The following is a 27,130-nucleotide window of genomic DNA, read 5'->3' as shown; positions in this document are numbered from 1 at the left end:
AATTGGGAAAAGATACCTGCAATGTATAAAACAGACAACTAATAACTAAAATATAGAAACTCTTGAAAATCAAAAAGAAAAATCTATCTAGAAACCCCAGAATCAGAACAATTCTTACTCCTTTCACTGTATTTGGCTGGCCTGAGGTGCCATCATTTCATACCTGGATTAATCTAATTATCTCAGTCACTCTTTATTGTCTAACTCACTCCCTAAGTGATCTCATGCATATTATATCTTTAAATATCATCTACATGCTGATGACTCTTAAATTTCTATCTCGAGTTCACACCTCTTCTCTAATTTGGCTACACGTGTAGCCAAATACCTACTTGATATTTCCACATCTTAAACTTTATTTCAAACTTCTCCATTTCATTGAATGACAACTATTTCCATTGGTCCAGACCAAAAACCTTGAAATCATCTTTTTCTGCTTTCCTCCTCCCATCTCACATCTAGACCATCAAAATATCTCATTGGATCTACCTTAAAAACCCATCCTAAATATGACCACTGCTCATCACTTCCAAGCTACCATCATCTCATCATCTCTAAACAGAATTACTGCATTGCTTCCTAGATTATCTCCCTAATTCCTCCATTGCCTACTTATAATCTCTCCTCAACACAGCAATCGGATTGATCCTGTTAAAATGTAAGTCAGATCATGTCGCTCCTCTGTTTAAAATCTTCCAATGGCCTCCCAATCCACTCAAAGTTCCTATTATGGCCTGTAAGACCCAACATAATCTGCTTCCTGCTATTCTTCCACTTTTAACTTTCTGACCTTTTCGCCTACCCTTCTCCCTGTGGCCTACTCAATTCCAGAATACTAGCAGTCTTGCTCTTCTTGATCAGAACAAATACACTCTTGCTTCAGGGTCCTTACCCTTGCTGTTCCTTTTTCTTGGAATTTTCTCCCCTTCCTCAAATACTCTTTTCATAGTTGTCTCCCTATCTCCTTATATCCATCAGGTCTCAAATTAAACGTCACGGCCTCAGGAAGATTTATACACTTCTCCCTCCACCCTGTCACATTATCTTCTTCTGCTTCCTTCATAGAACTTACCTAATTTTGTAAATATGTATGTATCTATTGGTTTCTCACTTACTACCTGCTTTCTCCCCTAGACTGTAAAATTTATGAAGGCAGAGGTCACATTGGTTTTACTAACCATTTTGCACTGCAATATTTATTAGTGACCCCCCAATTTTTTTTCATTAGACATTTGTATTTCTTCCTTCATAAATTTCCTGTCTATATACTCATTTTTCTTTTGCTACTCTTTAAAAAAATAAGTTTCCTACCTGTAGTAACAATATCTTATGTGTTAAACATCTTTTTAGGGTCTCAAACTTAGAAAAATCTATCTCCACCCAGAATTCAGACATATTTTCTTTTAATTCTTTTATTTTTAAGCTATTTTACCTTTAATCTGTTTGTAATTTATTTTAGCATATGGTAATAAACAGAGATCTAATTTTGTTTTTGGAAAGAGAGAACTTGTCCTAAAGCCATATAGTCCTCTCTTGGTATCCATGGGGGATTGGTTCCAGGAACCACCATAGATACAAAAATCCATGCTTAAGTCTCTTATATAAATGGTACAGTATTTGCATATAATCTACACACATCCTCTCATATACATTAAATCATCTCTAGATTACTTTTAATATCTAATACAATGTAAATACTATGTAAATAGTTGTAAATACAATGTAAATGCTATGTAAATAGTTCCTGGCCCATGGCAAATTAAAGTTTTGGTTTTTGAAACTTTCTGGAATTTTTTTCTGAATACAGTTGACCCATGAACAACACAGGGTTAAGGATGCCAACTTTCCACACAACTGAAAATCCACATATAAGGACTTCCCTGGTGGTGCAATGGTTAAGACTCCATGCTCCCAATGCAGGGGGCCCAGGTTTGATCTGTCATCAAGGAACTAGATCCCACATGCATGCTGCAAATAAGAGTATGCATGCCACAACTATGGAGCCCCAATCCACAACTAAGGAGCCCGCCTGCTGCAACTAAGACCTGGTGCAACCAAATAAATAAATAAATATGTTTTAAAAATAATATAAAAAATGAAAATCCACATATAACTTTATGGTTGGCTCTCCATATTCGTGGTTCCTCATCTGTGGATTCAACCAACCACAGATTGGGTAGTATTTTAGTACATATTTATTGAAAAAATCTGTATATAAGAGGATCTGTGCAGTTCAAATCCATGTTGTTCAAGGATCAACTATATTTTCAGTCTGTAGTTGGTTGAATCCATGGATGTAGTTGGTTGAACCAGTGGTTATGGAGGGCTGACTGTATTGATCAATTTTTCCTTTCTGCCACTGAAATGCTAGATTTTTCTAATATTAAACTTTTATATACACTCAGCATTAGAGGCAAGAGGCAAGATTTCTATGCGCTTGTGATAATATTAATACAGGACCACAAGAATGTCTGACTTTTATTAATTACTCCTCTCCTTGAGGCTTTTGAAAAACTTTGACTTAAAGTCCTAAATAAAGCTTCCTCATTCCAGCCCCTTGAAACTAAGATGGCTTGATCTGCAGTGCAGGCATAACACAGAAAACCAGTTATATGAGTCTTAACTCATATAACCAGCTTACCTATTTGCAGGCACAGATCAACTTACCACATGGAAGAGTGAAATAGAGAGTGCTGAGATGAGAGAAAGAGTAACCCTGCCCACTAGTAAGGCATTGTCCAACAAATATCCTGGGTTCTGACTAATCAGGTTAATAACATTTCCTTAGTGAGGAGACCTAAGGAGGGAGGTAGGAAGAAGAAATGTGGGCTAGTATTGGAATAATTGTATTCCCACAGCTGTTGACAAAGATAGAACTTTGAGTCTGTTTCAGGGATTTTTTTGTCCTATTATTTTTTGACAGTACCATGCTGCTTTAATTATTGTACCTTTATAATATGCTGTAATATTGGGTTGTGCTAGTCTTCTCTCATTAATCTTTTTTATTAAAGAGTAGTTGATTTACAATATTGTGTTAGTTTCAGGTGTACAGCATAATGATTCAGGTTTTCTCTGATTATATTCCATTATAGGTTATCACAGATATTGAATATAAATCCCTGTGTTATGCAGTATATCTTTGTTGTTTATCTATTTTATGTATAGTAGTTTGTATCTGTTAATTCCATACTCTTAATTTGTCCCTTCTTCCTTTCCTGTCCCCTTTGGTAACCATAAGTTTGTTTTCTATGTCTGTGAGTCTGATTCTGCTTTGTATATAGACTCATTTTATATTATTGTATTATTTTCTTAATTTCCACATATAAGTGTTATCATATAGTATTTGTCTTTCTCTGTCTGACTGACTTCACTATGTATTATATTCTCTAGGTCCATTCATCTCATTCATCTTTTAAAATACTTCTTGGATCTTCTTGTCCAGCCATTCCTTATTCTTCCAAATGAACTTTATGTACAATCATTTCATTTAAGTATAAAAATGTCCAATTGTGCTTTTGATTAGAACTGCTTCAAATCTATAAATTATTTAAGGTATATCACCTCCTATTAAATAATGGTATTTGCAAAGTTCCATTCTCAGCTCAATGTTATTGTCACTTTACACACTATCTCACTAGGTGATCTCATATATGACCATGATTTCAACTATCATTTATTGTAGTTACTGGTGACTGTTAAAGCTTCACATTTTTACAGATATTTCTTCCAAATTACAAACCCATACTCAAATTGAGTACAGCCTCCTATTTTTTTTTATTTTTTATTTTTATTTTTTGCGGTATGCAGGCCTCTCACTGTTGTGGCCTCTCCCATTGTGGAGCACAAGCTCCGGACGCACAGGCTCAGTGGCCATGGCTCACGGGCCCAGCTGCTCCGCGGCATGTGGGATCTTCCCGGACCAGGGCACAAACCTGCATCCCCTGCATCGGCAGGTGGACTCTCAACCACTGCACCACTAGGGAAGCCCAAACTCCTATTCTTTTCAGTGCTCTCTTTTCCACCTGGATGTCTTACAGGTACCTTATATTCAAGACAATCAAAAAAAACTTAATGGGCTTCTCTGGTGACACAGTGGTTGAGAGTCCGCCTGCTGATGCAGGGGACACGCGTTCATGCCCCAGTCCAGGAAGATCCCACATGCTGTTGAGCGGCTGGGCCCATGAGCCATGGCCACTGAATCTATGCGTCCAGAGCCTGTGCTCCACAACAGGAGAGGCCACAACAGTGAGAGGTCTGCGTACTGCAAAAATAAATAAATAAATAAATAAATAAACTTAATATCTTCCCCCTCTAAATAAACAAACAAACCAACAAACAAAAACACCCCATACTTCATGATTTTTTATCTTCTTTTGTGAGTGGTACCACCATCTAGGTGCTTAATCCAAAAAATCAGTTTGTAATCCTTAACTCTCTCTTATCCCCAACACCTGTACAATCGTCGTGTCCTATTGATTATCCATTAACATCCCTCAAACCCAACTAATTCTCTCAATCCTCATTTCCTACCACTTTTGTTAAAGTCATTATCATCACTTGTATGTACACCAACCTTCTAAATGTTTTCCCTGCTTCCAATGTATCTCCTTTCTCCTTCTACTTATTGATGATTGTAGTACCTGGATCACCATCTTCCTTTCCACCCCAATCTCTACCACTCTTCTGAGTAACTTTGAAGTCTATATGTATGACTCATCCAACACTCTAGCCTTTCAGTCCCTTGATCTCTATTCCAGTAACTTTCACTTCCACTTTACTTTAGCCCCTGGTCAAACCCCAGACCATCTCGTCACCTGCAATTGCTCTTCTTAAGTCTTAAAATCAATCCACACTCACTGTTTCCACTCCCAACTCTCTCAATTACTCTTTATTCCATTATAATCTGGCTTCTTTTCCCACCAATTTATGAAAAGCACCGGCCATTCCTCTGTTGCTATATCCAATGGGAAATTTTATGTTATCTTATTTAATCTCTCTGAGGAAGCTGAAACTGTTGACCTGTTCATTTTTGAAATGATCTTTTAAACATTTTCGATAAAATCTTATCATGGTATTTCTTCTAACATCTTGCTCACTTTTTCTCACGCTTACCTTTCAATTAGTACCTCCCTTAAAAGTTGGTTTTCCTCAGGGTATCATTCTAGGATTCCTACTGTCCCAATGAATATACTCTTCCAGGGTGACTGTGCTTATTTCTTTGCCTTCAATTACTACTTAAATGTTGATGTCTTTCACACCTATTCCTTCAGATCCTACATTTCTTTTGAGCTTTGGACCTTTATGTCTATTAGATATCTCTATTTCATTGTCTTACAGACATCACAAATTCAAGAAATTCCAATGTGAACTCACCATCATCCATTCTTCTCCATCCCAAATCAGTTTCTGCCCATGTTCCCTATAGTGGTGAATGACATTACCATATATCTGGTTGTCCAGGCCAAAAATGTGGGAATCATTCCAGGATTTTCCTCCAAATATCTGGCTGTCATTCAAGAATCCTCCTTCTCACCTTCCATATCCAATTAATCAAATCCTGTTGATTCTACTTACTTGATCTTTTTAGAACCCATTCCTCAACGTCAAATTTCTTCTTTTCTTCCACACTATCAATTTACCAATTTACCTGTATACTTACTTCTAATTTTTAGATTAGTGGTTCTTAAGGTGTGGTTCCTGATCCAGCAACATCAGAATCACCTAGGAAATTGTTTGAATAAGAAAATTATTGAACCCTATCCCAGACCTACTGAATCAGAGGATCTGGGGATATTCCTAGAAATCTATGATTTAACAGACTTTCCAGGTGATTCTGATGCACACTAAAGTTTGAGAACTACTGATTTAGATCTCAGCTATCACCTACTCTGGGAAACAAGCCTTGACCATCCAAACTTTAGATTAGGTACCCTATTCTACACTTCCATGGCACATTTTTAAAGCCCCGATTTAACAGTTAAAACATGGGATTATAATTACCAGTTTACTTATCTATCCTAATAGCCCAAGTTTTTTTTAGGGTATGAAAAAGTATTATTCCCCACTCTTTCTATAATTTCTAAAATTTCTCCTGCACCCAGTAAGGCTCCAGTAAGTGTTTATTCAATGAATGAATGCATGGAAGATAATGTGGTCAGGATTATGGTAACCCTACATTTACTATTAAAAGTTTAGTATATGACTGAAGTTAGGATTTAGTCTGTACTAAGAGGACAAGAACTTTATCTATGGCTGGGTTTAAGGATCAGTTTGTGGTCTGGTACAGGCCACTCTCTAGTCATGATTAGGAGCTCAGACTATAGCCAAGTTCAACTTCAGATCTAGAGAGGGTTAGAAGCTCAATCTGTACTCAGGGCTAATGACAGTACAAGGCTCCATGTGTGGCAAGTGTTGAGCATGTCTTTGATTAAACAAAAGACCTAATTTGGTGGAAGATGGCAGAAGAGTAAGATGCGGAGATCACATTCCTCCCCACAGATATATCAGAAAAACATCTACACATGGAACTGCTCCTATAGAACACCCACTGAATGCTATAAAAGACTTCAGACCTCCCAAAAGGCAAGAAACTCCCCACGTACCTGGGTAGGACAAAAGAAAAAACAGAAACAAAAGAATAGGGATGGTACCTGCACCAGTGGGAGGGAGCTGTGAAGGAGGAAAGGTTTCCACACACTAGGAAGCCCCATCGTGGCCAGAGACTGTGGGTGGCGGAGGGGGGAAGCTTCAGATCCATGTAGGAGAGCACAGCAACAGCGGTGCAGAGGGCAAAGCAGAGAGATTCCTGCACAGAGGATTGGTGCCAACCAGCACTTACCAGCCCGAGAGGCTTGTCTGCTCACCCGCCAGGGCAGGTGGGGGCTGGGAGCTGAGGCTCGGGCTTTGGTCGGATCGCAGGGAGAGGATGAGGGTTGGCGGTGTGAACACAGCCTGAAGAGGTTAGTGCGCCACAGCTAGCCAGGAGGGAGTCCAGGAAAATGTCTGGACCTGCCAAAGAGGCAAGAGACTTTTTCTTCCCTCTTTGTTTCCTGGTGCGTGAGGAGAGGGTATTAAGAGCACTGCTTAAAGGAGCTCCAGAGACGGGTGCAATCCGCGGCTAACAGTGCGGACCACAGAGACGGAGATGAGATGCTAAGGCTGCTGCTGTCACCATCAAGAAGCCTGTGAGCGAGCACAGGTCACTATCCACACCACCCCTCCCGGGAGCCTGTGCAGCATGCTACTGCCAGGGTCCCGTGATCCAGGGACAACTTCCCCAGAACACATGGCGCGCCTCAGGCTGTTGCAACGTCATGCCGGCCTCTGCTGCCACAGGCTTGTCCCACATCTGTACCCCTCCCTCCCACCGACCTCAGTGAGCCAGAGCCCAAAAATCAGTTGCTCCTTTAACCCCTTCCGGTCTGAGGGAAGAACAGACGCCCTCAGGTGACCTACATGGAGAGGCAGGGCCAAATCCAAAGCTGAACCCCGAGAGCTGTATGAAAAAAGAAGAGAAAGGGAAATGTATCCCAGCAGCCTCAGGAGCAGCGGATTAAATCTCCACAATCAACTTGATGTACCCTGCAACTGTGGAAAACCTGATTAGACAACGAATCATCCCAAATTGAGGAGATGGACTTTGAGAGCAAGATATATTATTTTTTCCCTTTTTCCACGTTTTGTAAGGGTGTACATGTATGCTTCTCTGTGAGATTTTGCCTGCAAAACTTTGCTTTCACCATTTGTCTGAGGGTTCTGTCCATCCATTTTATTTATTCATTTTTTATTTTTTTAAAAAAATTTCTTAATAATTATTTTTTATTTTAATAACTTTATTTTATTTTATTCTATTTTATCCTCTTTCTTTCTTTCTTTCTTTCTTTCTCTCTTTCTTTCTTTCTTTCTATTTTTTCTCCCTTTTCTTCTGAGCCATGTGGATGAAAGGATCTTGGTGCTCCAGCCAGGAGTCAGTGCTGTGCCTCTGCGGTGGGAGAGCCAACTTTAGGACACTGATCCACAAGAGACCTCCCAGTTCCACATAATATCAAATGGTGAAAATCTCCCAGAGATCTCCATCTCAACACCAAGACGCAGCTTCACTCAACGACCAGCAAGCTACAGTGCTGGACACCCTATGCAAAACAACTAGAAAGAAAGGAACACAACCCCACCCATTAGCAGAGAGGCTGCCTAAAATCATAATAAGGCCACAGACACCACAAAATACACCAACAGACGTGGACCTGCCCATCAGAAAGACAAGATCCTACCTCAGCCAAAGGAACACAGGCACTAGTCCCCTCCAACAGAAAGTCTACACAACACATTGAACAAACCGTAGCCACTGGGGACAGACACCAAAAACAATGGGAACTACGAACCTACAGAATGAAAAGAGGAGACCCCAAACACAGTGGGATAAGCACAATGAGAGGACAGAAAAATACACAGTAGATGAAGGAGTAAGGTAAAAACCCACCAGACCTAACAAACGAAGAGGAAATAGGCAGCCTACCTGAAAAAGAATTCAGAATAATGATAGTAAAGATGATCCAAAATCTTGCAAACAGAAGTGAGAAAATGCAAGAAACACTTAACAAGGAACTAAAGAGGAAACAAGCAACAATGAACAACACAATAAATGAAATTAAAAATACTCTAGAAGGGATCAATAGCAGAATAAATGAGGCAAAAGAACAGATAAGTGACCTGGTAGATAAAATAGTAGAAATAATTACTGCAGAGGAGAATAAATGAAAAAGACTGTAAAGAACTGAGGACAGACTCAGAGATCACTAGGACAACATTAAAACGCACCAACATTCAAATTATAGGGTTGCCAGAAAAAGAAGAGAAAAAGAAAGGGACTGAGAAAATATTTGAAGAGATTATAGTTGAAAACTTCCCTAATATGGGAAAGGAAATATTTAATCAAGTCCAGAAAGCAAAGAGAGACCCATACAGGATAAATCCAAGGAGAAACATGCCAAGACACATACTAAGCAAATTAACAAAAATTAAATACAAAGAAAACATATTAAAAGCAGCAATGGAAAAACAACAAATAACACACAAGGGAATCCCCATAAGGGTAACAGCTGATCTTTCAGCAGAAACTCTGCAAGCCAAAAGGGAGTGGCAGGACATACTTAAAGTGATGAAGGAGAAAAACCTACAACCAAGAATACTCTACCCAGCAAGGATCTCATTCAGATTTGATGGAGAAATTAAAACACTTACAGACAAGCAAAAGCTGAGAGAGTTCAGCACCAACAAATCAGCTTTACAACAAACGGTAAAGGAACTTCTCTAGGCAAGAAACACAAGAGAAGGGAAAGACCTACAATTACAAATCCAAAACAATTATAAAATGGGAATAGGAACATATATATCAATTATTACGTTAAAGGTAAATGGATTAAATACTCACACCAAAAGACACAGACTGGGTGAAAGGACACAAAAACAAGACCCACATATATGCTGTCTACAAGAGACCAACTTCAGACCTAGGGACACAGAGAGACAGAAAGTGAGGGGATGGAAAATGATATTCCATGCAAATGGAAATCAAAAGAAAGCTGGAGTAGCAATTCTCATATCAGACAAAATAGACTTTAAAAAAAGACTACTACAAGAGATAAAGAAGGACACTACATAATGATTACGGGATTGATCCAAGAATAAGATATAACAATTGTAAATATTTATGAACCCAACATAGGAACACCTCAATACAAAAGGCAAATACTAACAGCTATAAAAGACATCAGCGAAATCATAGTAGGGGACATTAACACACCACTTTCACCAATGGACAGATCATCCAAAATGAAAATAAATAAGTAAACAAAAGCTTTAAATGATTCATTAAACACGATGGACTTAATTGATATTTACAGTACATGCCATCCAAAAACAACAGAATACATATTTTTCTCAAGTGCTCATGGAACATTCTCCAGGATAGATCATATGTTGGTTCACAAATCAAGCCTTGGTAAATTTAAGAAAATTGAAATTGTATCAATTATCTTTTCTGACCACAACGCTATGAGATTAGATATCAATTACAGGAAAAGATCTGTAAAAAGTACAAACACATGGAGGCTAAAAAATACACTACTTAATAACAAAGTGATCACTGAAGAAATCAAATAGGCAATCAAAAAATACCTAGAAGCAAATGACAATGGAGACACAATGACCCAAAACCTATGGGATGCAGCAAAAGCAGTTCTAAGAGTGAAGATTATAGCAATACAGTCCTACCTTAAGTAACAGGAAACATCTCAAATAAACAACCTAACCTTGCACCTAAAGCAATTAGAGAAAGAAGAACAAAAAAAACCTAAAAGTTAGCAGAAGGAAAGAAATCATAAAAATAAGATCAGAAATAAATGAGAAAGAAATGAAGGAAATGATATCAAAAATCAATAAAACTAAAAGCTGGTTCTTTGAGAAGATAAACAAAATTGATAAAACATTAGCCAGACTCATCAAGAAAAACAGGGAGAAGACTCAAATCAATAGAATTAGAAATGAAAAAGGAGAAGGAACAACTGACACTGCAGAAATACAAAGGATCATGAGAGATTACTACTAGCAACTCTATGCCAATAAAATGGACAACCTGGAAGAAATGGACAAATTCTTAGATATGCACAACCTGCTGAGACTGAACCAGGAAGAAATAGAAAATATGAACAGACCAATCACAAGCACTGAAATTGAAACTGTGATTAAAAATCTTCCAACAACCAAAAGCCGAGGACCAGAGGGCTTCACAGGCGAATACTATCAAACATTTAGAAAAGAGCTAACAGCTATCCTTCCCAAACTCTTCCAAAATATAGCAGAGGGAGGAACACTCCCAAACACATTCTACGAGACCACCATCACCCTGATACCAAAACCAGACAAAGATGTCAGAAAGAAAGAAAACTACAGGCCAATATCACTGATGAACATGGATGCAAAAATCCTCAACAAAATACTAGCAAACAGAATCCAGCAGCACATTAAAACGATCATATAGCATGGTCAAGTGGGGTTTATTCCAGGAATGCAAGGATTCTTCAATATACGCAAATCAATCAATGTGATACACCATATTAACAAAAAGAGGAGAAAAACCATATGATCATCTCAATAGATGCAGAGAAAGCTTTTGACAAAATTCAACACCCATTTATGATAAAAGCCCTGCTTTCCTCAGGGAAAGCAGGGAAAATTTCCTGAACATAATAAAGGCCATATATGACAAACCCACAGCCAACTTCATCCTCAGTGGTGAAAAACTGAAACCATTTTCACTAAGTTCAGGAACAAGACAAGGTTGCCCACTCTCACCACTATTATTCAACATAGTTTTGGAAGTTTTAGCCACAGCTCTCAGAGGAGAAAAAGAAATAAAAGGAATTCAAATCGGAAAAGAAGAAGTAAAACTGTCACTGTTTTAATATCACATGATAGTATACATAGAGAATCCTAAAGATGCTAGCAGAAAACTACTAGAGCTAATCAATGAATTTGGTAAAGTAGCAGGATACAAAATTAATGCACAGAAATCTCTTGCATTCATATACACTAATGATGAAAAATCTGAAAGTGAAATTAAGAAATCAATCCCATTACCAATGCAACAACAAGAATAAAACATCTAGGAATAAACCTAAGTAAGGAGTCAAAATACCTGTACACAGAAAATTATAACAAACTGAATAAAGAAATTAAAGATGACACAAACAGATGGAGAGATATACAATGTTCTTGGATTAGAAGAATCAATATTGTGGAAATGACTCTACTACCCAAAGCAATCTACAGATTTATGCAATCCCTATCAAACTACCACTGGCATTTTTCACAGAACTAGAACAAAAAATTTCACAATTTACATGGGAACACAAAGAACCTGAATACCAAAGCAATCTTGAGAAAGAAAAAAAAAATGGAGCTGGAGGAACCAGCCTCCCTGTCTTCAGACTATACTACAAAGCTACATTTATCAAGACAGTATGGTACTGGCACAAAAACAGAAATATAGACCAATGGAACAGGATAGAAAGGCCAGAGATAAACCCACGCACATATAGCCTCCTTATCTTTGATAAAGGATGCAAGAATATATAGTGGAGAAAAGACAGCCTCTTCAATAAGTGGTGCTGGGAAAACTGGACAAGTACATGTAAAAGTATGAAATTAGAACACTCCCTAACACCTTACACAAAAATATACTCAAAATGGATTAAAGACCTAAATGTAAGACCAGGCACTATCATAATCTTAGAGGAAAACAGGCAGAATACTCTATGACATAAATCACAGCAAGATCCTTTTGACCCACCTCCTAGAGAAAAGAAAACAAAAACAAATATAAGCAAATGAGACCTAATGCAACTTAAAACTTTTACACAGCAAAGGAAACCATAAACAAGACCAAAAGACAACCCTCAGAATGGGATAAATATTTGCACATGAAGCCCCTGACAAAGGATTCATCTCCAAAATGTACAAGCCGCTCATGCAGCTCAATATCAAAAATACAAACAACCCAATGCACAAATGGGCAAAAGACCTAAATAGACATTTCTCCAAAGAAGATATACAGATTGCCAACAAACACATGAAAGAATCCTCACCATCTTTAATCATTAGAGAAATGCAAATCAAAACTACAATGAGATATCATCTCACACTGGTCAGAATGGCCATCAACAAAAAATCTAGAAACAATTAATTCTGGAGAGGTTGTGGAGAGATGGGAACGCTCTTGCACTGCTGGTGGGAATGTGAATTGGTTCAGCCACTATGGAGAACAGTATGGAGATTCCTTAAAAAACTACAAATAGAACTACCATATGACCCAGCAATCCCACTACTGGGCATATACCCTGAGAAAACCATAATTCTAAAAGAGTTATGTACCAAAATGTTCATTGCAGCTCTAATTACAATAGCCCAGAGAAGGAAACAAGCTAAGTGTCCATCATCAGATGAATGGATAAAGAAGATGTGGCACATATAAACAATGGAATGTTACTCAGCCATAAAAAGAAAAGAAATTAAGCTTTTTGTAGTGAGGTGAATGGACCTCCAATCTGTCATACAGAGTGAAGTACGTTAGAAAGAGAAAAACAAATACTATATACTAACACATATATATACAATCTAAGAAAAAAAATAAATAAAAAGGCCATGAAGTACCTATGGGTAAGACGGGAATAAAGACACAGACCTACTACAGCATGTAGTTGAGGATATGGGGAGGGGGATGTTAAGCTGTGACAAAGTGAGAGAGTGGCATGGACATATATACACTACCAAACGTAAAATAGATAGCTAGTGGGAAGCAGCTGTATAGCCGAGGGAGATCAGCTCAGTGGTTTGTGACCACCTAGAGGGGTGGGATAGGGAGTGTGGGAGGGAGCGAGACACAGAGGAAGAGGTATGGGAACATATGTATATGTATAACTGATTCACTTTGTTTTAAAGCAGAAACGAACACACCATTGTAAAGTAATTATACTCCAATAAAGATGTTAAAAAAAGAATAAAAAAATAAAATAAAATTTACATACCTTAAAAAACAATGTTTTGTGTATATATATATATATATATATATATATACATATATATGTGGGGTGTATATATATATATATATATATGTATATAGTGTAATATTATTCAGCCTTAAAAAGGAAGGAAACCCTGTCACCCAATACAACATGGATGAACCATGAGAACATTATGCCAAGTGAAGCTATCTAGTCAGAAAAGGTCAAGTACTGTATGACTTTGCTTACATGAGCTACCTAGGTCAAATCCATAAAGACAAGAAAGTAGAATGTTGGTTGCCATGAGCTGGGGAAGGGGGAATGGCAAGTTACTATTTAATGGGTATAGAGTTTCAGTTTTGCAAGATGAAAACAGTTCTATGGCTGGATGACAGTGATGGCTGCACAACAATGTGAATGTACTTAATGCCACTGAACTGTACACTTAAAATGGTTATGATAGCAAATTTTATGTTTGTTTTGCCACAAATATTTTAAATGGAAAAAGCAGGCAGAAAATCAGTGTTATAGTGACACAATGTGAAAAAGATTCAACCCACTGCTGCTGGCTTGAAGCTGGGGGAATCGGGTGTGAGCCAAGGAATGTGGGTGGCCTCTAGAAGCTGAAAAGGACAAAGAAATGGATTCTCCCCTAGATCCTCTAGAAAAGAACACCGGCCCTGCCAAAACCTTGATTCTGGTCCAGGAAGACCCATGTCAGACCTCTGACCTACAGAACCAGAAGATAATAAATTTGTATTGTTTTAAGCCACACACATACAAAAGACCTTAGGTGAACAGTCTGTTCTGAGATTGAAAAAATGAGTGTTTCATAGGGACAAATTCAGACTGGGGCTTAGTTCTGGTTAATATTCCTTTTTCTGTTCGCTAAGGACACACACACACACACACACACACACACACACACACACACACACATATATATATATAGTTTTTAAAGGAACAAGCTAGAGGGCTGAAACAGAGATGTTTCACGTGTTCCTTCACTAAGTGTTCCCACTCACCAGGCTCAGCAGCCAGTGGCCAGCCGGTGCTAGATTCTAGCACTCCATGGGCGTGCACAGAGTAGGGCCGGCTGGCATTGTTCTTGAATACCACAGTTAGAATATCACCAACCTCTCCTCTGATAAGTGGACCTAGTATACACAAAAGAAGAAAAAGTCTCATTAGTAGAATAGTGGAACAGGGACATTAAAGACATTTAAAAAGGGATATACATAGGAGCTCCCTAGATTTAGGAGTTTGCCTGGAGAAAGGGTCCCAAACTGAAAGTCATGATTGACTCCATTTTTAAATTCAGAAGTCCTTGAGTTGATACTGCTACCCACAGGGTAAAGGTACTTCAACAAGATTATGCCTCCAATTATCCCTACTTTTCCCACTCCAACTCTGTATAATAGCCCAAGTTTCTAGATATTCAGGGCTCTGTGGAATCATTGTTGGTAAGGAGTGAGAGTTTGACACAGAGTACAGAATTGCTGGGTTCCCTTCAAGGACCAGTGGGTCCCTTCTGTGTGAAGATAAGAATGATGAAACTCATTGGCTCCTATGAAAGTGAAAAAACTACAGCAATAATTGCAAGGGTGTAAGTGTAATACTAGTTCCCTGTACCATTTTTCCTACTCTTCGATGTTCCTAAGTTCCCTTGCTTTTAGCATTGAAAAAAAAAATCATCACCCTTACAGATCCCTAGATATAGAGGCCTGGAAATACCTTGTTTTGGTTGCAGCAGAATTCATGAATTACCCCCATATGATTGCTTATTTTCATGGATGATTTATAAAATATGACCATAGTTCCACTATAAGGAAAACTGATAATGGGGAATGGAGAGGCCTTCCTGATATGACATGACCTCCCTAAGCGCATAACAGGTTTCTAGACACTAGGAGGGAAGTGGAATTCCCTTACCTAAGATTCCCAAGTGTTCCTCTGATCCAGTCCTTGGCCGTCGGACCCTGAATGTACCATCAGTGTATTCCCTGAATACAGCTTTCTTGTATCTGGAACCCAGGAGTCCATCTTTGTTGCTCAGGAAGATGTGACCATAACTAGAGGAATCCAAAGAGTGGCATCAGCACCTTGCCCTTAACCCCTCATTTTCAAGTATGGGAAAGCTATGTCAGACCCAACCTCATGTCACAGGTATAAGAAGGTGAGGCCTATTCATTCTAATATCAGATTACACACTTTGGCTGCATATCTGCAGTTAAAGATGGCATATTTCAATATTTATTTATATTTCCTTGTTTGCCATCATCCAGTTATGAATTTATAGTAAAATTAATCTGGTAAGAATCAGAGCCGTGAACTCTAGCTCCAACCTTAATGATGTATTAGATGGAATTAGTCTGACAAAGAACAAGGTACAGGTGGTAGGAGAATAGAGAATACTAACTGCTTCTGTTGCTGGTGGATAAGAGGTAGGGAGAGGTAGGAAGAAAATGAAATCTTACAGATTTCTCATTATGGGATGTTTTCCTGTTTACAGAGAACTTTACTATTCATTTTATCATTTGATCGTCCCAATAGGCTGATGAGGTATGTATGTCCTAGAGGTGGAATCCAGTGATCTAGAGGTGACAGGGCTTATCTTCATTGATACTATCAGCCAGAAAGGGAGCCAGGGCTTGGATTAAAGGCTGCTCAAGTTCTTTCAACTATACCACATCACTTTAAAGATGAGTAAGCCAGAGTCCAGAAAAGGGAATTAATTTTTTCTAGCTTGCAGTACAAGTTAGCAAGAAGGCTTCAACCTTCAGAAACCAACAGAAAGATTGGCAAAGGGTAGTGAGAACACCAAAAATAAACTATAGTTGAAATTGCTAAACTGTACCATAATTTCCATTCTCCCCTCCTTCCTTTTTAGTAATAGAATCACCTAGGTTTTAGCTGAGCACATGGCTGCCTAACCAGAGATTACACTTCCTGGACTTTCTTGCAGCTAGGTATGGCCATATGAATAAGTTCAGGATAATGGGGTTTCAGAGAAAGTAATGTATTACAACTTCAGGTCATTGCCTCACAGACAATGCTGCTTGCCATGGATTTAGTTTCCATTTCTTGATAGCTGGGAGTGACTACAACTGGAAGAGATGTCTTAGTTCCAGAGATGTAAGCAAGTGTTATGGGTGACTAGTTAACCTACTGGTCCTGAACTGCTCATATTTGTACTTAAGCAAGAAATAAAATTCTAACATATTTAAGCCACTCTATTTTGGCCTTTTTCTTCTATACAGCTTAGCCTCTATTTTAATGACATTTTGTCTAGGGACATCTGAGCTTGGGGACATTCAGTCCCTTGAGTAAATTCCCTATAAAATTTAAGTCCCAATATCAGTGCTTCTGGCTAACCAGAGGAAAGGATGCCAAGACTGAGAGCATGAGGATGTGGGCAAGGTTTTACTTCAGCTCTACAGTATAACAACATAGACAAAGCACTGAGTACCAGCTTACCTGTGTTCTAGTCCTTCCTCTAGATTTGTTGGTATCTTATTAGTTGACTTTAGATAAGTGCCTCCTCAGCTCAGAATTTCAGTATCCTCCTCCATTTCAGTAAAATGGTCCAGAGTCTTTGAAAGTGTGATCACTTCTTTTCTGAAGCCTTACCTCTCCTTCTCAGACTGGTTGTGCCATTCTAGTTCCCAGCTCCTGTCAGGGCAATAGTCCCACTCCATCTCTTCTGCCATGATGTAGTAGATCCTTGCAGCTTGGTAACGTTGACGAGAGTTGGCTTGGTGGCCAGGACACTGGGAGACATTATAGATTGCCCTCATCCCTGCTTCTCTATGGCTGCCTGCCTGGCAGTAAATTTCAAATGTCCCTGAGGTAGGAACAGAGAGAAAAACCTGAATCAAAACACCCCTGTATAGTGTCTGAGGGAGTTCCTATTTCTCTCTAGGCATATTGCAGAGAGTGGGTAGTTTTAGATAAGGTTTTTCTATGCATTAGATAAAAGATTATTACAAGTTTATTGAGAGCAATGAGCACAGAGTTTAAGAGCTCTGGTGCCAAAGCTACATTGTCTGTGTTTAAAACTAAATCTGCCACTAGGATGACCAGCTCCTCCCTGTTTACCAAGAGCTTCTCTAGTTTTAGCACTGAAAGTCCCATGTCCCTGGAAACTCCTCAGTTCTGAGCAAACCGGGATGGTCAGTCACCCTATCTGACACTTATTATCTATATAACCTTCAGGAAAATTTTAAGCCTCTGTATGTTTCAGTTTCCTCATGGTAAAGTGGGGGGCATTTTACTTAATAGGATTTTTTTAGAATTAAACACAATAATATGTAGATATTGCTTGGCACATTATAGAGTAAATGTTCAATAAGTGAAACTATAAATAAGTAAATAAAGCTGTAATTATTATTTGAAGGAAGAAATTGACCAATTTTCTCCCTTCCTACCAAGTCTCAAAGAAATAAATGTGGGCTTATATATATATATATATATATATATATATATATATATATGAATTTCTTGATCATAAGAATTCTTACATCAGAGAGCTTTGGAATGTCTTTCCCTAGGCTTTTTACAATGAAATGTTTGGGTATCAGTCTTAAATGTCTGAATTGTAGAGCTGCCTGGATCTAATCTCAAGATCCAGATTTCTATGTCAAGGACACATAGGCTCATAGACTATTGATCAGGAGAAACTAACTTTTTTACATTTTCCCCAGTATTACTTCCTTTACTGCTGACTGCCTATACCACCACTACAAATTCCTCCTAGCTTTTAAAGGCCTCTATGAGCTAGCTGAAAACTATTGATGCAATCCCACTTACCACTCTGTCCCAAACTCATCAGTGCTTTAACTAAATCTGTCCCTGATTGCCCCCTCACATATCTCATTCTTATCTTGGAATTTTCACTCATGTTATTTTTACTTTTCTGGAATAGACCTGCTCATCCCCTTCCCCATAAATATCTATAAGAGTTCACTCATTCTCCAAGACCCAATTCATGCTTCATCTCTTCCAGAAAGTCCTCGCTGACTACTCTGGCCCACATTGGACTTTACATTCTTGGCCTCTCTACTCTTAAAACACTTTACATCTAAATCACATGGTTAAGGACTAAGTGCTCCTCTCTTTAAAAAACAGTCCTTTCCACTAGTTTATAGACTTCTTGAAAAAATCTAATATTTTCTTTCCATATCTACTTTCTGACTTTTCAATTTCCCTTATACCTCAAATCTATTCCATCAATAAATCCTATCATTTCTTCCCTCACAGTCATCCTTCTGTTTCCACTCTCACTTCCTTAATCAAAGCCACTATCGTCTCTCACCTGGAAAACTTCAATGGTCTCACAACTGTCTTCTCTGTTTCTCCCTCCCACCTCAAACATTCTCCAAACAAGATACAGGGTCCTCTTTAACAAATATGATCCAGAGCACATTGCTCCCTTGTTTAAATGCTCCATTCATACTCAGAATACAATTCAAGTTCCTGACTGTGGTCTATAAGGCCCTATATAATATGACTCTTGCCAACCTCTATGATTTCATACGATGTCAGGCTTCTCCTTGCTCACTACACTCCAACCATACTGGCCTTCTTTCTAACCCTTGAACAAACCACGTTTATTCCCACCTTGAGACATTTACACTTGCTTGTCCCTCTGCTCGGAATATTCTGCTCAGAGATCTTCATATAGCTCCTTCCCCCCCATTACTTAGATCTTAAATGTCACAATCTCAGAGTGGTCTTCCCTAAATAACTTCTCTAAAGCTCCAATCAGTTCATCACACCATTGTATTTTATTTCCTTCATGACATATATCATGATCTGAAATTATCTTATTATTTTATGTGTGTGTGTTTGTTGTAGATCTCCCCTGGGAGTAAGTATCATGTCTATCATTTCACCTCTCTATCCCAGTCTTAGCACATGGAATGTGTGCAATAAATATGTGTTGAGTGAATGAATTTCTGTGCAAATGAATGACTGTATACACTGTCCAAACGTCATAGCTTAGGGGTTGGTATGGAGAAGAAAGTCTGAAGATCACTGGAGGGAATGGGAAAAAATAGAAGTCTTTTGGGAGAATCATATGACCTAGGACTATCACATCATCTCATATGGACATTGTTGTCCAAGGTGATTCTTTTTTTAAAAAAATATTTATTTATTAATTTGGCTTCACCAGGTCTTAGTTGTAGCACACGGGATCTTTAGTTCTACCATGTGGGTTCTAGTTCCCTGACCAGGGATTGAACTCGGGCCCCCTGCATTGAGAGTGTTGAGTCTTAGTCACTGGACCGTGAGGGAAGTCCCCAAGTTGCTTCTTTTTCAACGCTTTTCTGCCTTTGGCATATGAGTCTCCTCCTACCTCTGTGACCAATCTTTTTTCTGTCTCCTTAACCTGGTTTGTCTTCTCCCTTCTACCACTTAAATGTTGATTTTTGCTTTAAGTTTTATTTCCTATAACTTTACATGCTAAAGGACTTCAACTATGAAAATACTCAAATCTCTCTCTCTAGCCTGGACTTTTCCTCCAATGTTTATATTTCTACCCACAGCTATCTACTGTAAAGTCCATACCACTTGGACTTCACAAGAAATGTGAAGTAATAATGTGAAGTAATAAACGTTCTCTTTGCTGCTGAGAAATCTAACATGAAATTGGTGGAAAATAGCACATTACAAGCTCTAGCCTCTTTTTCTGCCACTTTCCCTGGATATCAAAGCTCTAGTATCAGTGGTTCTTTCGGAAAAGCTGAGGTGTATTATTCGGGACATTTTTAAGTGCAAAATCATCATTTCTATTAAAGGTAATTAATATTTGAAAATTAAAATATTATTAGAATTTAAAGCAAAGCAAAAACAGGATTAAAAATGTCACCGATAAACCCACAACACTCACACTCCTAGCATTTTGCTGCATTTTTATCTGGGAATTTATTCTTCTGTTTTGTTAAACATAATTGTAAGCCTCCAGCAAACAACATGTTGAATCTCCATGGTAATGCTTTAAGTCATCTGCAAAGCTGCTTAATTGCATATTTATATTTACCAATCTTCATTGCTACCCCTTTTTCTAGAATTCCAAAGCCAGATTCTGGTTCTGGCTTTTCCATTAACTTGGAAATTTTTTTCTGTCTTTGGGGAGCTACTTACAATGGTCTCTCAGTCTTAATCAGAGACTAAACTCTCAAGGTAGAATGAAGGAGACTTCAGATTAAAGAGATTACCTAGGAGTAAGAATCAACAGGGGTTGATGGAGAAGGGGCAAGAGGAAAAAATTTAGAGCTGACGTTCCTAACATGAGAAAATCATTTTCCCCCCTCCAGATCTCTGTCTCTTCCACCCATTAGCAAAATAAGTGAAAGATGATCTCGAAGGGGCTGTACCAGTTCAAACATTCTATGACTTGAGGATTGTTCAGAAAGAGGAGAGTTTGAAAGGACTGGAAAATGCAAAGGTAAAAAGAGCTTGGGCTTTTTCTAATAAGAAAACTCAGAAATCTTGACCAAGATTAACCTTTTAAGCCTTTACTGTTATAAACCCATTCACTGCCTCTCCTCCCATGTTTTTAAGCCATCTACAGTCACTCTCCTTGGGCCTTAGTATGGCACAAAAATAATTTCACTCATCCAGAGTAAGAATGAGCCCCACAGAGGCATATAAACCTGGCTGGGTAGCCTGGATAATTTCATAGGAAGGATATTAAACCTAGGATTTGACTTTGGGACCAAGGCTAGAGAGATGGGTCTTTCTTTCTCAGAAGTTCCCCACCCTAGCACTCACTGCAAGCACTTAATTCTATTGTCCCTTTCAGCCCTATTAATGGTTATTTCTAGTTTGCTAACAACAACTCTTCTTGACCAAGAAAGTATCCTAGGTAGATGGGGAGAAATGAGGACCCAAGTGATGATTTTTTGTCAAGTTTTTGTCAAACCCAGTGCCAGGCTGAAATTATTAATTTGTCAAGGAAACTTCCTTTGTTTAAGGATTTTTTTTCTCAAATATGAATGGAATTTACAGAACTAAAATAAAACTTTCGTGGGAACTGCATTTAACTGACAGATTTTTCTTACCAACACCATTGCCACCTACTGCCTGGAAAAAAGGATATACCTCAGGCACTGCAAAGAGAAATTACTATATTTCTGTTTTAGTATAGATCAATGGGACAGGATAGAAACCCCAGAGATAAACCCATGCACATATGGTCACCTTATCTTTGATAAAGGAGGCAAGAATATACAATGGAGAAAAGAGAGCCTCTTCAATAAGTGGTGCTGGGAAAACTGGACAGCTACATGTAAAAGAATGAAATTATAACACTTCCTAACACCATACACAAAAATAAACTTAAAATGGGTTAAAGACCTAAATGTAAGACCAGACACTATAAAACTCTTAGAAGAAAACAGGCAGAACACTCTATGACATAAATCACAGCAAGATCCTTTTTGACCAACCTCCTAGAGAAATGGAAATAAAAACAAAACAAAATTTAAAAAATGGGACCTAATGAAACTTAAAAGCTTTTTCACAGCAAAGGAAACCATAAACAAGATGAAAAGACAACCCTCAGAATGGAAGAAAATATTTGCAAATGAAGCAACTGACAAGGGTTAATCTCCAAAATATACAAGCAGCTCATGCAGCTCAATAGCAAAAGAACAAAAACCCAATCCAAAAATGGGCAGAAGACCTAAATATACATTTCTCCAAAGATATACAGATTGCCAAGAAACACATGAAAAGATGCTCAACATCACTAATTATTAGAGAAATGCAAATCAAAACTACAATGAGGTATCACCTCACACTGGTCAGAATGGCCATCATCAAAAAATCTAGAAACAATAAATGCTGGAGAGGGTATGGAGTAAAGGGAACACTCTTGAACTGTTGGTGGGAATGTAAATTGATATTACCACTATGGATAACAGTATGGAAGTTCCTTAAAAAACTACAAATAGAACTACCATACGACCCAGCAATCCCACTACTGGGTATATACCGTGTGAAAACCGTAATTCAAAAATAATCGTGTACCACAATGTTCACTGCAGCACTACTTACAATAGCCAGGACATGGAAGCAAACTAAGTGTCCATCGACAGATGAATGGATAAAGAAGATGTGGCACATATATACAATGGAATATTACTCAGCCATAAAAGGAAACGAAATTGGGTTATTTGTAGTGAGGTGCATGGACCTAGATTTTGTCATACAGAGTGAAGTAAGTCATAAAGAGAAAAAAAATTACCACATGCTAACGCATATATATGGAATCCAAAAAGAAAAAAAAAAGTTCTGATTATCCTAGGGACAGGACAGGAATAAAGACATAGACGTTGAGAATCGACTTGAGGACACGAGGAGGGGGAAGGTTAAGCTGGGACGAAGTGAGAGAGTAGCATTGACATATCTACACTACCGAGTGTAAAACAGATAGCTAATGGGAAGCAGCTGCATAGTACAGGGAGATCAGCTCGGTGTTTTGTGACCACGTAGAGGCGTGGGAGAGAGTCTCAAGAGGGAGGGGTTTTGGGGATATGTGTATACATATAGCTGACTCACTTTGTTACACAGAAGAAACTAACAGAGTATTGTAACCCAATTAAACTCCAATAAAGATGCTAAAAACATAATCAAAATATACAAAAAAAGAGAAATGACTGCTACGTTATGAAATATCAGACACAGATGGAATCTGGAGAAACATTCTAGTCCAATTTTATCATGAAAGAAGGATAGGGAGAGGGAAAGGGAGGAGGAGAGGGAAGGAAGGAGGGACAGAGGAAGAAAGAGAAGAAAGGAAGAGAGGGAGAGAAGGGGAAGAATGAACAAAAAATAAAAAGAAGGAAGAAATCTAGCCACAGAGAGGGGAAGTAATTAGACAAAAATTGGACAGCAAGTTAATGAAAGAGCCTGGACTAGAAGTTCCTGTGTTCTGATTCCTAGGCTGCAAATGTTACAGCACACTTCGCCCCCCACTCCCACCAGAAGTTTGCAAAACTCCTCACAGAATATCAGAGTTGGAAGCACTTATAGGTACATCTCATGGACCCCTTTTCCAGTGCAAGGGTTAAATCTATAGAATCTCTACATGGCCAAGGGGCTATGCAACCAAGTCTACCCTCTGCCTATACAAGAATTGCCCTGATACTGGGCAGCATCCCTACTTCTCTCCTGTTGTTTCAGAAAAGAGCTTCCTCAGCTCTTTATTCTGCCTGCAATTGAGAAGAGAATCCAAATAACCAAAACATGGAGTACACATTGAGGAAGGAGAAGACACAACTGTTTTGAAAAGTTCACAAGTACCCTCAACATGACTTTCCTTTTCTCTTCACCAGCCTCCCACCTCACCCAGTCCAATGCCCAATAAAGTTTCTCAGCCTAGGGCCAGCTGCTAAAGCACTTACCAGGGTTGTCAGGCTGCATGATGGCCATAACAAAAGTGTGAGGAAAGAGCATGGCTGCACTCTTTCTCATGCCCTGAAGCTGCACAGTGTTGCCCTGGAACGTGACCCCATGCACATCAGTCTCTGTGCCCAGGCCAACCAGGTGCCAGGCCACTGTGTCACCCTTGCACATGTCCAGCCTGGGCAAGTTAGAGAACAGAAACCCGTTAATGGCTGGAAAACAAAAACACAAGACAGGATGGGGAGGTGAGACCAGACTACTTGGGCACCAGCCAGCAGCATGGCATCAGCTCTGTTTTAAGTTTTCCCACAACTTGAAATTTCTGAGTCATTCTCAACTCCTCTGCCTTCTTCCCTAAGCCACTTTAGTTCTACTTATGAAGATCTGCCTCTTAGGATGAGGGCCCTATTGTCCTTTCTGGCTTTACCTGCTGCCCCTCCTCCACCATACTTCACATCCTGGCACAACTGAACTACTCTCCACTCCCACAACTCTTTCACACACTTACACACACACACACACACACACACACACACGTATTAATCTTTCCTATTCCCACTTTCTTGAAACCCTCCTCCCTTGGATTCTATAGCACCATATGTCCCTGGTTCTCTTATAACTTTTCTGAATGCTCCTCCTCCATCTTTTACTCATTCTCCATGCCTCTGTAAAGTGTTGGAGTTCCCCAAGGTTCCTTCCTCAGCTTTCAATCTGTTTCCTCCTTTTCATCTTCACTCCCACTGCCTGATTTCTGGCTCTCAACATCTCTGGCCTGAACTCCCACACGAAAGCCTCCTCCCTGGTACTCCTACCTATATCCTATCCTCTCACTCTCTTTCACACACACATACACACCTTTATCCTGCGAGCTCTATTTGCCTCTGTATTCCCAGGACCTTAAACATGGTAGGCACGTAGAAAATACTTGTTGATTTTTCACAGGCTGTTCCCTTTGCCTGGAATAAACTTTCCCACTGGTTTCTCTCTACAGCAAATTACTACATATCCATCATGCACTAGCTCAAATATCATCTACCCTGTAAAGCAGTTTTTACACTCTTTCTGGCTTCCTTGAAACTTTTCTCCCCACAAAATTCTGAAATGTCACTTACCACAGAGTCCAGTGATTTACGTACAAGTTTATCTCCCACACTAGATTGACCTAGCATGAAGCACATCATTTTTTCCAAGCACCTCGCATGTTACCTAGTACTTATCAGTTGTCAAATAAATTCATACTGGAATAAACTTGGTTTGTAGACTGTATTACTTTTTCCAACTGATGTAACTGGTAATGAGAAGCAAGAGATAGAGCCAAAAGACAACACACTCGTTCTTGACCCTCTCCCACCCTGCATACTCCGCTCAAAAATACAGGGAGACCTGCTTGAAGCTGATCCCTTTTCAATGTTCCTACATCCACTGGAACCAGCTTTAATGAGTAACTTTATTTGATAATCCCCTGGGATGCTGATGGAACCATCGCTAACTGCTTGATTCTGCTTCCCCTACCTATAATGTTTGATTGCAAAGTTATTCAGACTTCAAGGCTCAGTCAAGCACTTCCTTCTTCCAGGAATCCTTTAACTTGATTGTTCCTCATTAATGTTCTCCTTTTCTGAATGCTATGTCACTTAAAAGCTGTTCCACACAATTTAGCACTTAATTATAGTCTGTCTTGGATATTCTATAATTGTTTCATGGGTGTTAGTTTCATTTCATTGCAGAACGCTGAGAGTTCCTTACAAACTTGGACCATGACTCCTCATTAATTCACTCACCCACCCACCTATTTATTAATTTAGTAGTTCACTAGTTCAATAACTACTTACTATATATTAGACCATGTAAAAGATACACAGATAAACAACAAACAATACTCACCTTTAAGGAGACTACACTCTAGCAGAAGTCAAAAGGCACGTAACAAATAACTACAATATTTTGGAGTGTATGGAACTTGCTATTGAAAGAGTCTGATAAAAATACAATAGTAGTTAGTAAGAGGGTGTCATCATCCTGGGACTTGGTAATAAGAAATGAGGAGGAGGTAGCTTTTGAGTAGGGCTTTAGAAAATGAGAAGAATTTCCACTGGCTAAGAGCAAAAATGTAAGGAGGGGTATTTCAAGTGGAGGACAAATCATTACAAAAGCATGGACTCAGAAGAGTACAAGGTATGTCTATATAGAGAAAATATCCCTATTTGGCTGGAGTATGGGGTTGGGAAGCAAGAATAGCGGGTAATAAGAAAGAAGGAGATAAGACTGGAAAGGCATCATCCCAGCTTACTCTCCTCATTCTCTAGCGGATTCTTTGTGTGCAATCCTCATTTTACAGTATCTTTTTCCAGTGTCTCCCATACTGTGTAACACAGAACAAAGCACAAGAAGGGACTAAGTATAAGATATGTTGTCTTAGGTTTAATACCTTGATGTAGCTTGTCTCTTGGGAAGAGATGACCGATAGGATCAATGTTTTCAGGAATGGATCATGATTAAATCTAGGCTAGATTTTACTTATAATCTCTCAGTTGTAGCTTAGGGTAAAAGCACTCCCCATACCATGCATCCGATTAGAGTCTTGGAAACCCTTGAAATCCTCTGAGATCAGTCGGGAATCCAACATAGCAGCTGCTTGATTGGCATTGCTGTACCAGCTCTTGTTCTCATCCAACACAGTGAAAAGGAGAAAGAATTCTTTATCCACTCCTTTCTGTAGTCCCAGTGGAAGAAAACAGAGTGGGAATAACCACAGTTTCAGCAGTTGTGGACTGTGCAGCTCCAGAACCCAATGATCCCTGATTATTTTCCATTTCCTTTTCCAAACACAGATCCAAGCCCATATCTCCTGCCTAGAGCTGCAGTTGTTGCTGTAAAGTTTTTCCTCAGGTAACTTCAAATTGCAGGTGGGTGAAGGGGGTTAGAATAAAGTGATAAGACTGGAGGGGAGGGATGTATGAAAGAGGGCAGGGAAGAGGCACAAGATTGTGCACAAGATTGATGAGTGTGATAGAAGAGAGCCTGGAATCAATTAAGGGAAGGAGTGGGGGAAGACGGCTGGGAGATCGGGGAGGGAGTGGCAGAGGATTCTATGGGAATAGAGAAGCTAGAAAATAAAAGAAAAAATAATTATACTAATTACTAACTACTATTTTATT

At 38.9% G+C, this 27,130-nt stretch overlaps 1 protein-coding gene across 9 annotated transcripts in view; it reads right to left on the bottom strand.

The window, feature by feature from the left end:
* HEPH (hephaestin) overlaps positions 1–27,130 on the bottom strand; it is a 103,507-nt gene that overhangs the window by 26,504 nt on the left and 49,873 nt on the right. For 5 of the 9 annotated variants that reach the window (XM_065900594.1, XM_065900596.1, XM_065900600.1 and 2 more), the window contains 5 exons: positions 26,535–26,685; positions 23,972–24,184; positions 17,190–17,403; positions 15,492–15,631; positions 14,585–14,716 (listed from right to left, as the gene is read on the bottom strand). In XM_065900594.1, the coding sequence (XP_065756666.1) occupies positions 14,585–14,716; positions 15,492–15,631; positions 17,190–17,403; positions 23,972–24,184; positions 26,535–26,685 (850 nt within the window). The remainder of the gene's footprint in view (positions 1–14,584; positions 14,717–15,491; positions 15,632–17,189; positions 17,404–23,971; positions 24,185–26,534; positions 26,686–27,130) is intronic. The other 4 variants (XM_065900598.1, XM_065900599.1, XM_065900602.1 and 1 more) reach the window with 2 other exon arrangements.

Source organism: Phocoena phocoena, chromosome X (genome assembly GCF_963924675.1).
Source record: "Phocoena phocoena chromosome X, mPhoPho1.1, whole genome shotgun sequence".
In the NCBI taxonomy this organism is placed as follows: domain Eukaryota; kingdom Metazoa; phylum Chordata; class Mammalia; order Artiodactyla; family Phocoenidae; genus Phocoena; species Phocoena phocoena.
This window is presented reverse-complemented; position numbering and strand designations above follow the sequence as displayed.